General features: G+C 31.1%; 1 protein-coding gene and 1 long non-coding RNA gene across 2 annotated transcripts in view; one reads left to right on the top strand and one right to left on the bottom strand.

Annotated features, from left to right (window-relative positions):
* The window catches only part of LOC114319248 (uncharacterized), a 40,949-nt gene extending 33,024 nt beyond the window's left edge, over positions 1 to 7,925 (top strand). The window contains exon 4 of the long non-coding RNA XR_003649349.2: positions 7,125 to 7,925. This is a non-coding gene — a long non-coding RNA (uncharacterized LOC114319248). The remainder of the gene's footprint in view (positions 1 to 7,124) is intronic.
* A 374-nt stretch (positions 7,926 to 8,299) lies between these two features.
* LOC114319247 (dehydration-responsive element-binding protein 1B) lies at positions 8,300 to 9,442 on the bottom strand. The gene has a single exon (XM_082919985.1). The coding sequence runs from the start codon at positions 9,440 to 9,442 to the stop codon at positions 8,666 to 8,668; it is 777 nt and encodes a 258-aa protein (XP_082776111.1). The 3' UTR covers positions 8,300 to 8,665.
* Between the last annotated feature and the right edge of the window lie 6,095 nt (positions 9,443 to 15,537).

Genomic DNA, 15,537 nt, shown 5'->3' with positions numbered 1-15,537 from the left:
CCGCTCGAGCGTCACAACCGCCGCTCGAGCGTACAACACTACAGAGGAGATACTGGATGGGTGTTTTTCCCGCTCGAGCGCCAAAACCCCCGCCCGAGCGGACAAGCAACAAAAGGATCCCCGCTCGAGCGTCAAACTTCCCGCTCGAGCGGACAGGTCAAAATCTAGGCAACTAGTTTTGGTTTCTAAACCTTAACCAACCTGTAACAAACCTGCCCAACACATCCTATAACTCAGATACAAAGTAAGAAAGGATGTGAATAAGCTATACACAACAACCAACTCCACGGAACCTAAGTCCGGATACAACAATTAAAGAAAAGGGAAACCGGGATCGCTATAGATCGGGTGAGCTGGAGGTGCTCAATTCATGATTTTCTTCTCATACCTAAACTTCCATACTAGTTTTCTAGCTAAGCCAGGGCCTATATTGTTCGAAGTCAGGGTTTCTAGTTTTTCCAAAACGATTAGGTGGCAACTTCAGGTCTAGTGATACGGTTTTTGTTTGGCGTTTTGTTAGAATAGTGGGTTTTCTATGTTATTGTTGAACTTGGATCCTCAATTCGTTCACATTGCACATTTGTAAACAAGACGAGAGGGTGAACTGTTGGGCCCAAGGGTTTACCCCGGGGCAGCATCCCACACACATCACTACATTAGTTTTCAAATAATCTTAAAATTCATACAAATTTCCTAAAACAAATTTGCATTTTAAATTCATTCAACAAATTGTTTATTTAAATTCTACTCATAACCAAATTGTAGCATTCTAACAACATAAAAATTTCAGCAATTTACCAACCATCAAAAGTAAATTCACAGCCAAAACCATACAATCTAACCTTATTTAAAAAAATAAAAATAAATAAATAAATAAAAAATAAAAGCCATAAATATAATAGAAAAGTTCAAATTTGGCTAATAACACATTATAAACAGTAATTAAAAAACAATTAGTAAACATTCAAAGTAACAAATAAAACTTGTGGCAATAGGCCGCCAGAGAAAACTATTGCACTTTTTGATCCTTGTTCTCTCTCCTCTGTAAGGACCCCAGCCATAGCAAACATAGAATTCCAAACACACGAAAAATGTTAATTTATTTCCTGAGAAAGTACATTATTATACATCAAGAAACATGATGTTAAATGGTTTGGTCATGATGCCATGGACACCCACCACTAATCGCATAAAAGACACCCTATTTGGCAGCAAGTACAATGATGCAAAGAAGGTGCCAAACTTTCCTGAAAGGACTTCCTAATAATAAATTTTGCTCACAAACTCAAAGCATTCTTTAAACAAAGACTCCACTCCCAACATGAGTTAGTCCGTGAAGGCCAAAGCAACAGTTTAAAACAAAGACCAACAGAGTTAAGGATATTTAAAAAAAGATAGTAAATTATGATTTTTATGATGAAAAAATAGGGCAAACATGGATAATGGTAACCACTGTCAAGCCATTAAGGTGGTATATTGGTTATCATTTGGATAACCATTCTTTAACCTACACATGTTGATAGTAAAGGGAAAAACTGCTTAGAGCAAATACTTATGAGATATTAAAGGAAAGCAAAACTCTGCCCAAAAGAAAATAAAAGAAATCAAGCTAAAACATAACTGTTACAATTCCGAATAAGGCCCCAATAAATAATTGAAGATTACTAAAAAATTAAATGCAATGGCAATTCAAATGTTTGAAATTACTCCAAACATTACAATTGGGTCCACAAACATCATGTACTGAATAATTTACATTAGTTGATATGAAAGAAAAAAGTAATCTGCATTCAAGAATGTATGTTTTCCAAAGCAAAAGTATCAGGTGGAGACTATACACATAATAACTAGGGTAAATTACATTGACACCCCTCTGAGGTTTCTGTTTAATACAGATCTCCCTTCACGTTTGAAAAATTACACTTAGCCCCTTGTCAAATTAAAATGACATATTTGCCCTTTAGCCTTTATACATAGGGCTGCAAACAAATCGAATCGAGCCGAGCTTTGTTGAGCTTGAGTTCGGCTCGTTTATTTATCGAGCTTGTTTATTGAGGTTGAGCTCGACTCGGCTCATTAATATTAATGAAACTTGAGCTCGGCTCGACTCGGCACAATAATTTTTTTAAAATATTATTTAAATAAAAAATATTATTTATATTATTTAATATATAAATAATGTATTTATACTATTATATATATATATTTAATATATAAATAATATATTTGTTATATAATTTAAATAAAGATAAACGAGCTGAGCTTATGCGAACTCGAGTAACGAACTGAGCTGAGCTTGTTCACGAACAGTTCGGTTCATTTGCAACCCTATTTATACATATAAAATAATAAAATAATGCTGATATTTTGGTATGTCATTTCAAGAAAAATAATAATCATTTTCTTTAGTTTAACCCACAAAAAATTAAATTATTTTTTGTATTTTTCGTGTCTTTTTATTTTTACTGAATTTTTTTAATATTTTAAACAATTTTTTTATTTTTTATATACACTTAAACTAGATATGCTTAAGAAGTATAATATTTTGTAATTTTTTTAAATTCACCAAATACACTCAAAAAAAAAAAAAAAATCCAAAAATACAAAGATTCAGTAATATTGTTATAAATGTGAATGACGATTTTTGGTAATACTATAATAAATGTGGGTGAATAGACAAGAAAGAAAAATGATGGTGGTGGGAATAAAAATGAAATATTCAATTCATATATAAAAATTTATACAAAAAAAATCATTAAAATGTTGTAATAGTGATTTTGGTAAATATAAATCATGTTTATGGGTGTTTTGTTTTAAAGTGAAAGATCACTATTAAGTTATATCATCGTGTTTGAAAATTTTATATAAAATTAATGTTTATATATCATCACTCAATAAGAATATTTTCAGGTAGAATTTAATGATGAAAAGTTGTAGAATGTAGTCATGATGATAGGAAGAAGAAATTGTAGGAAAAAGAGCAAAATGGTCCCTTAAAAAATTTTAGAGCATGACATCAGCAATCTAAAGAGCAATTTGTAATGAGATTACAAACCTCAGGAAGAGGAATGTAATTTTTCAAACGTGGGATAAATCTGTATTAAACAGAAATCTTAGGGGGTGACAGTGTAATTTACCCTAATAACTAAAGAGTTTGTTAACCAACAGAATTTTGAATTTCAAACAGTGTTGATAAGGTGATAAGACGAGAGGATTTGTTATATCTACCTAATAGCTATCTGATGTAATACAGCAGTATATATATAGGTGAATAAAACAGTGGTGGTGAGAACATGTGAAAGCATTAGCTGCCAGAAACTTAATGCATAAATGAGGACGTGAAGTGGGAAATAACTAAATCTATACACCATGCTCAAGCAGGGCAGACTGTTAAACCTCATTGCAATATATATCATCTTAATGTAATATTTAAAGCTCAATTGATCCGCCAACAGCATGAAGGGTCCAATATGACACTGAGAATTCTCAATTCAACATTATGCGAGTAGTAACTAGGGATGAGAAGCAAACAAGCATTTTCTGCACTCATAATACACACCCATATCAAAAGCATTTTATATATTTTTTATTTTTCAATTAGCTTTGGACTGAAATCAAGGATAAATTACAAATATTGCAGATATAATTTGTCCGTCTTTCTTTTTTTCTTGTTCTTAAGTTGGACCATTAAAATAGCAAGGTGTTCAATTGCATTTTCAACTGTTCACTTCTGATTAAAAAGAAAAAAATGTAGTGCACCAGTGAGGGAAAATAGACTCAACCATCAAAGAAATACCTGAAACCCTTGGATTTGGTTGTTTACTTGTGTGACAAGTCATGAAAAAATGAAGCTCTGAAGTTTCATCTGCCTTAAAATGTGTCAAACCTGTAGAGATGTATATTCAAAGATGAAGAAGTTTCAATCATGAAACCTAGGCACTGCCAGAACACCACCAAATCATCATATAGGACGTATGGAGGGTTTAAGAAGTGTCTTCAAAGTGTCCGTGAAGTGTCGTTAAAGTGTCCGATGTTATGAATTTGATTTTTGAGTGAAGACACGTTGAAGAAGTGTAGGACACGCTTTTTGGAGTGTCCAAAGAGTCGTGTCACATGGATGTTGGAGATGTCACGGTTCCTTCGTACAAATATCCGTGCTTCTTAGGATATACATTATAGGGAAACTATCCCTATGTTTTAGGGATCTCATTTGACTTGGGAAATGATTCTACCATCACTAGCCTCATGCCTCTAAAAGGTAGGGATAATTACTAATGGCCTCTTGGCTTGATAATGTTACCCACTGTAACTCAGTCTACTGCCATGTGGCAGCCTGCTATTGGGTGGTTTTTCTTGAAAAAATTCTGTAGAGGTAGTTTTATCAAACTTTTCAAATCTAGAAATTTACTTACCCTACCATGTACATCCATTTATTTGCATGACCAGTGTCACATGGCATCATCTGATAGGGCGGTTATTTTTGGTCCAAACAGACCCTCATACTGATTTTTCATGTAGATTTGCAATATAGTGATTCACGGTATATTATTAAGCAATTACATACATAGATAGCACAAGCTTAAGTTAATGGAAATAACATTCCAGCACCCCACAAGCACCCCCATTGAAGTCAAAACCACCCTATCTAAGATAATTTTTAACGGGCATCTTGATTTGATAGAACATGATGTACTTCAATGCAATTAGAATAATATCATGGCTCCAAAAGGCATTACCTCCTCTTTTGTGGCAGGAACTGGTATAATGTGGTGCAAGGCATGGAACATGCTTAAAATAGCAAGGTGTTTAATTGATTGACAAAGTTCTTAACTAATCCAATATAGGAAAGACATCTCTCAGCTAATTTGAGCAAAGGCAAAACTTCTACACTATGATTAAATAAAAACACACCTTAAGGTTGTTTTGAATGGCTTGTTTAAATCTCCAACACGGCAAACTAAAGCAAATCACCATAGAAAAGTAACTACTATAAGAGTCATATTACAATTCAGCTTCCTTCCTGCCTTGCTTACACTGGAAAACAAGATGGAATGGAAAATATCAGACAAAATCGGTAGTGGTGAAAATTTGTAAAACACTTTGTAGAAAAACAGAAATGATAAAGAAGCTTCTTGTCATCCAAGGAATAAGTAAAGGTTTGGATGGAATTCTCAACCATCAATATTTTCATTTTTTTAATGATAAGGTGTCTACATCAATACAAATGTATGGCATTCTTAGCTGAATACCCGATTGTAAATAGGCACCCATTCTTCATGTTACAGAAATCAAATCTACATTTTTCGTACCACAAGGCACACTATCATTTCCATATTTTCCTTGCTTTCCAGTACAAAGCAAAGCTTTTATGGCGAGCTAGATATCAAAGAACATATTATGGATAAATTTCTTCTCTTTCCTTTCCGCTCTACATCAATAGGAAATTTTAGAATTCAAGTAACTGAGAAAAAAAAGAAATTGAAATCAAACCTCCCGGCAATCGTGGCTAGGGTTTTGATGTAACTATCGATTATCTCTCATCTATAGATCCCTCAACGTCTCCATCACAAGCTCGAAATCACAACCATCAAGCAAGGTTTTCCCTCAATTGGACCAATTAATGGTCAAATTTGGCGAATTATGCAGCATTGTGTAGTATTCGCTCAGGAGAGAAGTGGTAGAAGTCGGTGGTGATTGTGACGATTGATGGAGAGAGAGAGAGAGAGAGAGAGAGAGAGAGGACTTGAAGGAAAGTTTGTTTGGTGGTGATAAGAGATCGTTTGCCATTTTCAATCACTCTGCAAAACCCTAGGTGCTGGGCTGAAAGAGAATTCTGTTAGAGATTTGGGGAGGGCGTTATTAAGTATATGACTTCTTTTTTTTTTTTTTTTAAACTTTATAATGCCTTAAACCACATGTCAACAAGGCCAATGGGTACATCTCTCACCAACTCCACGTGTTCGCTCTAGTCAATGTGATGGGGCACTGACATCAACTTAACATGTGGTGCTTTGCTAAATGTTGCTGAAGGTCCATCTATACAATTTTTGTCAAAAAACATGACGCTTTATGTGTGGCGCTTTAAAAAATGTTGGTATATAAACGCCGACACAAGTGGTTTTTCTTATAGTGGAGGCACTTGTGAGAAATGGATGCCAACCAACTTGCATTATTTGCAAAATCCATGCAAGTCTTAAGTAGAGGTGGCAATGCTAACCCGTACCCTTGAACCGCGCATTAATAATTTTGTTGAACCCACCCAAACAAGTCAAATTTTTTTATTGGGTTGTAATTGGCTTGCTCAAATTAACCTGCATAATATGCGGGTTAGAATGGGTTGGATATGTGTGTTTGTTGGGGTGGTTATGGTTGGAACAAAAAATTTATATCCACCCATGGAACAGGTTTAGAAACTTTGTTGGCTATGTATTCTGATTGCAGACTAGAGAGGAACCTGTCCCTTGCTTTTTCCACATTGGATGCAACACTTGGAAATTTCTTTCTCTGATTTTCTTCTCTTTTTATTTATTCATTTATTTATATTTATATTTGTTATATGACTTTCTCTGGGTCTTTTTTTTTTTTTTTTTTTTTTTTTTTTTTTTTTTTCTTGATATTAAAAAGCTAAAAATATAAATCTTTTGCGTTTGAATTGTGAAATATATATATATATATATATATATATTCCCTATTCATTTTACTTGAAAATTATTTTGATCTAAAGATGTAAGATATTTTTTATTTTGCTTAAAAAATATAATACATATATATATATTTACATGCAAAAACTGGTATGTATATATACATACATCATAACTTATTTTACATATGTAATTTTGGATTGGATTAACCTTGACCTTTTGTTTTCTTCAAATACATGATTATTCATCCTGCACCTTTCACTCCAGTCTGCCAAAACGTGAATGTGAATGTATTGAGCTTTAGAGGGGCTCAAGCTCATATTTGGTCAATGTTGGGGCATATTTTGAACTTTGAAGGGATTTATTGTTTGATTATACCATATGTTGAAATACTACAATTTTGAAGCATAGATGTTACTTTCATAGGCTTGTCTTCTCTATCTCTATTCATGTGATGGTATAATTGAGTTTGTATTTTTACAGACGAAGGGACAGCCTAACAAAGATGATGGATGCTTCTGGCTACTGAGAGAAGGTTGCACCTCATATTCGTGAAGAGAATGTTGCAAAGCTTTCCACATTCATGCAAAAACTTGTCTTTTGAACAAGCTAGCCAGATTCTTGAACGGGAGGTTGCAGCAGAAGCATCAGAAAATGATAATTGAACCTCACACTTCTATATTACATATCATGGGCTAAGTAACATTGCAATGCGGAGACCACTGAAGCATCAGAAAATGAAAATTGAACCTCACGCTTTCATATTATAATTCATGGGCTAAGTAAGTAACATTGCAGTGTGGAGACCACTGTTATGAAATTTATTAGAATAATGTTTTTGTAATGCTTCAAACTTCCACCCATAAATATGAATTATAGTCGATACCGATTCTCCTATGCTTTGTTTGGTTGGAAGATTTGGAAAGAGAAAGAAAAAGGATATGAAACTAAGTGAAATATAGGTATATTTTATTCACATTTTACTTATCTTTTTTATTTTTCTTTTCAAATCTTTTCTCAAATTCTCCAACCAAACACAGTATTACTGTTCAAAATACAAAAATGCTCTTGACGGACGTACTTGTGGACAGGTAAGTTTTGCTCGGACATTTCACAATGTTAAAAAGATAAATGCAATTTGTATCTTTCTAGAATGTAGTTAACTGTTATAGGTGTCTTATTCCAAAAACATCTAGTGTTGTACTTGGAAGGAATTTGATCAATTTCGAGTGGGACTTTAATGCTGGCTCTATTGCAAAGGTTACAAGACCATTTGAGTTTAAATTTGTCTTTGAGTTCTTGACCCAATGTAGTCTTAGTTTTGTATTTTGAGATTTTTACGTGGAGCTATTGTGATAAGTGCATGCAAACTCTTTTATTCTAATCATATAATTATGTGTGGATATTTTTATTATATTATTTGACGATTTGAGTATATTGAGACACATAATCATTTGGGAGTTGAATGAGAAATTAAAATCCTTATAGCTTACAATGATTAAAGAAAAAAAAAGAAAGTTTTTAAATTTATATATATATATATATATATATATGCATGTATATAACAAGCTTCACTTGACAAAGACAACTACCTAACTGGAGCATTGACCAATTGGGCATTCGTGCTGACGAAAAGTTTGTTTAACCACCACTTCCACTTTATGATAACAAATATCTATTTTATTTATTTACTACTTTTACACACTACACACTGCGCTCATAGATCTCTGTGGATGATATTATACTTACTATATCAGAGCACACATCTTTTTTTTGTCTTTTTCGATTTGTTTCCCAATATACTTGCCATTTCCGTACTTGCAACAAAAAAATTAAAAGTAGCCTTATAAAGAATCTCTCTCTCTCTCTCTCTGTTTTTGTCTTTTCCCCATTTCTTTATATTTTTTTTCATATACTTATAATTTCCCTACTTGCAGAAAATTAATAGTACTGTTTTAAGAAATATCTAGTTTGAAAAAATATCTCACACTCTGACCGGTGAAAAACCAAAACAAAGTTAGATATTAAATTGAGTAGCTCCAGAGTGACACGTCAGCATCAACTTCCACGTCATCACCATCTCCACCCCCAGAGTGTGGTGGAGGAGGTAGCATCAACCCTTCTGCCATGCTTGCAAGCAGTCCCGGCATCCCGAAAACCGCCTCCTCGTCCATGTAAAACATTTTCTCCGGCATTGTCGTTGCATTCGCCGACGCCTCCTCCTCCTCATCTGGCTTTGCCACGTCACCCGAGACATCGTTGTCCTCCTCCAACGCTGGCCGAAACGCTTCTGCACCCTCCGCTGCTGCTTTCTGAATATCCTTGGGATCCAATGAAGCCGGAATGGGCAGCCTCCAAACCGAGTCAGCGAAATTCACACATGCCGTCCGACCTCTCAAAGCAATGGCCGCAACGTCGTGAGCTCTCGCAGCCATTTCCGCCGTTGGAAATGTACCAAGCCATATCCTCGTCTTCTTATTGGGCTCGCGCACTTCGCAGACCCACGTGTGGGAGTTCCTCCACCTCACACCTCGGTACACTGGGTGCCGAGTCTCCCTCACTTTCTTCCTCCCTCCTTTCTTCTTCGGATGTCTTGAAGCCAACAAAACCTCGTCGTCAGAACAGATAGAAGCTGGCCGAGCACCACTGCTGCCGTCAGATACAGAAGCTGGCCGAGCACCACTGCTGCCGATATCTGACGCCGATGAACATTCCCCGACGGCTTTGGACGAGAAAACTGACTCACTAGGAAGTGGGTCAGAATAGTAAGAAATCACATTCGTTTCTTTGTTGAAATCCATATACTACAATAATATCAGTGGTTATGTACTAGTAGTTGTAGTATGATAGTTTCAAGTGTTTGGATGAGAGTTGGAGTGGAGTGATGAGAAGCAGTTAAATTTGCTTTTGGGGCACAAAATGTGTGGATCAGATATATTTGAAGCAGCAAAGTGGAGTTTATTTAATATGGGAAGTGGAGTGACTTTATATAGATAAAATAAGCGCATACGTGAGCGTGGCAATTGACGAGTAGCCAAGCTGGACAGCTGCAGTGAGCTGGAAGGAAGAAAGAGGGAGAGAGTGGAAAAATTATTGCGGCACCAGTCTTCTTATATTTTTCAATCATCCAATATAAATTCATAAATTTCATTCCTGTCACCCATTATAACATTATTAGGTCACGTGACGTGCCATAACTTCGGAATAGAGAGAGAGAACAGCTGGTTTGTGGTGAGGAGAGGAGAGGAGAGGATGTGTTGTGTGTCTGTGTGTGTGGATAGGTTATATGTATAACACGTGGTTTTGGGAGCAAGTGGGGATTAATATCTTATTCTTTTGCCTTGGCATTATTATTATTATTTTTTTTATTTTGATGATATTACTGGTACTGGTAAGTAAGTCATTCATCTGAGAAAACTACCTTCTCCAAATACACCCCTCACGCAGAAATATTGCAGAGCACGTTTGGGATATTAAATAAATTATCAAATATTTTATATAATATTTATATGTAAATATTTGATAATTTTTTAAAATGTTTAAGAACAAATTTATACCATATTCTAATTTATTATTTATTGATTGAAATAATGAGGTTTACCAATTTTACGTTGAGTTTTATAAGAAAGGGAGAATTACACATTAATGATTATTAGGAAAAAAAAAAAAATACTTTAAAGAAATAATAAATAGTAATATTTAAAAATCATAAATTTTTTCACTAAATAACTCCTTCGTAACACATCTCCTGATTTTTCATGTATACGAAGACTGTTGACGTCGGAGTCAAACGTTGCTCCATTGGGAATTCTGTCCATGTGTTCAAGGGACGAGTTCCCGTCGATTATACCAAAGTTGCGTTGCTTCGATGTCTTATTTCCTTTTTTTAATAATATCATTTTGACTTATTAAAAGGTTAGAAATTTGATAAGTGTTTTAAAATTATTAAATTTAAACTTTCAATTTAGATGAATTGATCAAATTTGAACTAGTTTTAAAGTATATAGACTAAACTATTTAAACTGAGTTTTAAAAAAAAAAAAAAAAAAAAAAAACTACTTCAACTGAAATTATAAAGAGTAAAGTAAAATCAAACTATAGGGATAAAAAATATAATATTTTTATTTATCTTTCAATAAAAAAGGATAAATTATAAATATATCTCTAAAGTTTGCTTAAAATAAGAATTGTCTCCTATAGTTTAAAAAATTATAAATATTTTATTGTCAAAAAATTTTAATTAACAGAATTAATTGAAAAAATAAAATTCATAATTGTTTTTTTATACAATAATAAAATTATTTAAATTATTAATTAAAATAAATTTATGATATCATTAAAAATTATTAATTAACTTTTTAATTTATTAATAAAATGAACTATTTATTATGAAATTTAAAATTTTGAGAGATGAAATATAATTTTTAAAATCATAAAAAATAATTTATATTTTAAATAAATTTAAGGTGCATTTATAATTTTTCAAAAAATAAAAAAGGCCAAGCAATGGAGTATTATACGACGGGACTTGGGGTGTTGTTGTGCCTTCGAGGCATAATAGCCTATTGTGCCTCTTTATGGGAGTTCATTTCAAATGTTTTTCGATAATCTAAACTGTTCATATTGTAGAGCTTGTCAAGAATGTTATTAATGTAAAAAACTAAATAAATCAGATATTTATAATCTCATGATTAGGTCTTAATTGTTTTTAAATATTTATGAAAGTTATGTTAACCGTTAAGTTTTATAAAAACAAATGTGCTTTGGTTATAGGGCTGTAGACATCCAATCAACTTAATTTTTTGCATGGATAATCTATTCAACTTACATTATAATATGAACGGTTCACATTATCAAAAGAGATTCGAGATGATACTTCACAAGAGAACAGTAGGCTGCTGTGCCTTTAGGCACAACAGGATCTCCAGATCCTATACGATAATGGGCGACCACCAATTCAGCACTCTGAATGATCCTAGGAATTTGCAAAAGAAGTACGGACAAAGAAGCTAACAAATTATAGTCATTTGTGGAAACATAAGATAGTTCCTTTTTTAAGAACTTTTGACACTATTTAAGGAGAAATTATAAATAAGGGCTCTTTTGGAAAAAGTTAAAAAAAAGTTAAATGTCAATTTTTTATTTATTTTGAATTAAATTATCTCTCATATTTTTCAAATATTTTTTTTAAAAAAAATAAAAAAATTAAAAAATTACTTTTTTAGCTATCATCTCAAAATAGGCCTAAGTGTATAAATGAGAATTTTTTTAGTACAATTTTGACATATAAGAAGAGTTGCACCAAACATAAAAATAAATTTACACTATGTCGATGGGAGAATTGCACCATTATAAAATGTAATTTTTTTTACCATTGCTCTACTTAAATGTAATTTTCTTATTATTTAATGATATTAAAATATTACTCTAGACTATTTATTACTCCCTCCATCCCATTTTGATAGTCAATTTTGAAAATTCTAACTTCTTTAGGAGATATGTAATTATTACATTTAAATTTAAATTTAAAAAAATAGCTGCAGAATGGGACAGCAAAAAAATTACAAAATCATAAAAAAAAGAAGTATTGTATTTTAATTAGTAAAATGAATAAACTTTTTCATTAAGTTGTAATTGTTTTTTAAATGCTCAACTGCCCTGTTATTTACCCTTCAAATTTAGAGTTCTTATTTCAATAATTCGTGTCACTTTTTAATTTTTAATATATTTTTAGTTATTTAAATAGTAACTTTGAAAAATTAAATATTTTTTACTAAAAGTTAACATTTTACTAAAAGACTTTTCAAATAGGACTAATATTTTAGAACATCCTAAAATAGTAAAAAAGATTAACAATATCAGACAAAAGAATACTTGACAAATTATTTCTCAAAATTTTAATAAAAAATATTAAAGTTTACAATTTTAATCAATAAATATAAAATTGAAACACCGTATGCCTCAACATCACCACATAATTTTTCTCTTGATGACAAGGATGGTTACGTTTATCAACACACGGCTTGACAGTTGACTGCTAATAGCCGGTGGTGTACCGGCTGAAACTTGTGGACTGCATTCTCTTACGGATTCATGAACACAATTTTGCAAGTGGATCCCTACTCTTAGCATTTTTTATCATCTTTCTGAAAAATTATTCAATATTCCTAAAGCATTATATATTTATACTTCAAAATTAATCATTATATACTGGGGCACTATGAGAAGAGATTAAAAAGGTCAGTTTTTTAGCTTCTAATTTTCTTAGCCAGAAAAGTCAACTGTTTTAGGCCTAGTTTGGGAAGACTAAATAAATGTATTTTTTGACTTTTTTTGTATTATGTGTAGAAAAAGTAGAGAGGAGATGTCGATTGATGTGACCCAAAAAAGATAAAAAGATGAAATAAGTGCACTTTTTTCTTTGTAGTCAAACTTGACCTTAGTCAAAGAAGCCAACTTTTTTGCTAAATAAAGATCAAAAAGTTAAAAAATTAACTTTTTATCAACTTCTCAAAATACCCCACTATATTTTTTTATATTTTTTAATCATCTAATATAAAATTATAAATTTTACATTCTCTATTAATTATAATATTTTAAAATATTATGTAATTCAAGAACACCCAATAACACCCATCTTTGTTCTCTTATCCATTCATCTTCTAAGTGGTCCCTACGCCTGAGATTTTCTGTCCTTTTTGTTCTCCTATCCATCCATTAATCAACACATTTTTCAATTGAGTCCCTACGTCTCTTTGTTCTTTAGTTGCTTCCAGACGAAGATATTTGGAAAAAGATATTTAAAAAAGTAAGGGTGTCCCTGTCATCCTCACCAACTGAACAAAGACCTATTTTAAAAGGTAAGTTAAAATTTAATTATTTAATTTTTAAAGAAAAACATACAAAAATAAAAATAAAAGAGGAAATGACTTAAAAAAAAGTCAAAAATTTAAGCCTCGTCCGCATGAATTAATATAGTTAATTTTTTTGTGCTGAGACTTTTTTAATCTCGTTTGGTTTGGATTTTTTAATTTTTTTGATTTTTGTGGAAAAAAAAATGTAATAATTATGAATTAAATATTATATTTTATCTTATTAATTTATTTAACTTATTTTATCATTTTATATTTTTTTAATCCCAAAATAATAACCAAATCAGGACTTAATAAACTAACGATTAAAAATCCCATTTCCGTGTTGGAAGACTTTTCTTTCATTTTCTTTGACACCCGGAGAGGAAGTCAGAGTGACTATTTGAACACAAACAATATAATTTAATTAAATTTATAGATCATACAAAGATTACATTACACTTCCACATAAAATCCCATTTACCTGTTGAAAGACTTTTCTTTCATTTTCTTGACACCTAAACAGGAAGCCAGAGTGACAATGGGACCACAAAAAAATAGAATTTAATTGGTTTAAATTTATAGATCACATATTTAGGTCTAGTGTGGGAACAAATTATTTAATAATTTTTTAAATTTCTACGAAAATATACGTAAAAAAATAAATAGAATGATGTGACAATTTATAATAATTTTTTAACTTTTTAACTAAAACAGAAGATTGTCAAAGGAGACTTTAAAAAGATTCCATTACACTTCCACATATCCCCTTTCCCTGTTGAAAGACTCTTCTTTCATTTTCTTGACACCCAAAGAGGAAGCTACGTGTGGTTGGTTTTTTAGTTTTTTAATTATTTTAATTTTGGGTTAAAAAATTTCGTTTGAGTTGAGATTTTTTAATTTTTTTGACTTTTGTAAAATAAAAAAGAAAATGATTACCGTTTGAATATAATATTTTATCTTATTAGTTTTTTAATTTATTTTGTCTTTTTATAACTATTTTAGCTATAAAAAAAACCTCATTTTAGCTTATGCCAAATGAGAGTACAAAAAATATAAATTTAATTGGTTTAAATTTATAGATCATACATTAAGAATGAATTGATTTCATATAAAATTGTGAATCTATCCATTTATTTCAATAAAATTAATATTTTATAACAAATTACATTATTAGTCCCTATAGTTTAAGGGAAGTGTCAATTTAATTTTTATAATTTTAATTTAAATAATTTAAACTTCATGTTTTTAATTTTGTTGCAATGTTGGGGTATTCTATAGTTTCTTTTGAATTTTAATTTTGTACATCTAATTTCGTAAGTGGTGTTTTTCAATTTGAACAATTATAACTTCATATTTAAATTTCACTTTCATTATTAATTCTAACCTTCAATTTAAATGAATTGGCTAAAGTAAAACTAAAATAAGAGTGTAAAAATTAAACGGTTAAATTGAAAATAATAAAAATCAAAATAAAATTTACATTAAATCACAAAGATTGAAAGCGTAAATTATTAAAATTTAAAATAGTATAGACTCTTTACGACACGAAGTTTTACAAATGATATATTAGTTTTAGTTTGTTAACAACGGTTAATAAAATCTATAAAATACATTTTATATTTTGTGTCACTATATATATATATATAGATTGTTAATTAATTGAAGGTATTTTGGAAGTACGGTTATATGATATTCTTTGATATTATGATTAGCAGTAAAGGTGAAATATTATGATTTAGTATTGAGTGATTGAAAATATAAAAAAATATAATAAATAATAATTTGTGAAGGAATATAAATACGTAATACTTCAAAAATATCTAATAATTTTTCTTAATGAATTGTGACAACTTTTGATAAAGGCATTGTATTGATTTGGGGAAACATTTGGAGCACTCATTAAGTGCCAAACAGAGGGTGTTTAAATAGAGTAATGTTAGGAATTATGAAAAAAATATCATGAAAATTATTATGAAAGATTCTTCACCATTGAATTATATATAGAATAAAACACCACACACTAATTAAAGGATAAAAAATCT

This window comes from Camellia sinensis, chromosome 3 (genome assembly GCF_055761805.1).
Source record: "Camellia sinensis isolate YWXY chromosome 3, ASM5576180v1, whole genome shotgun sequence".
NCBI classification, from domain to species: domain Eukaryota; kingdom Viridiplantae; phylum Streptophyta; class Magnoliopsida; order Ericales; family Theaceae; genus Camellia; species Camellia sinensis.
This window is presented reverse-complemented; position numbering and strand designations above follow the sequence as displayed.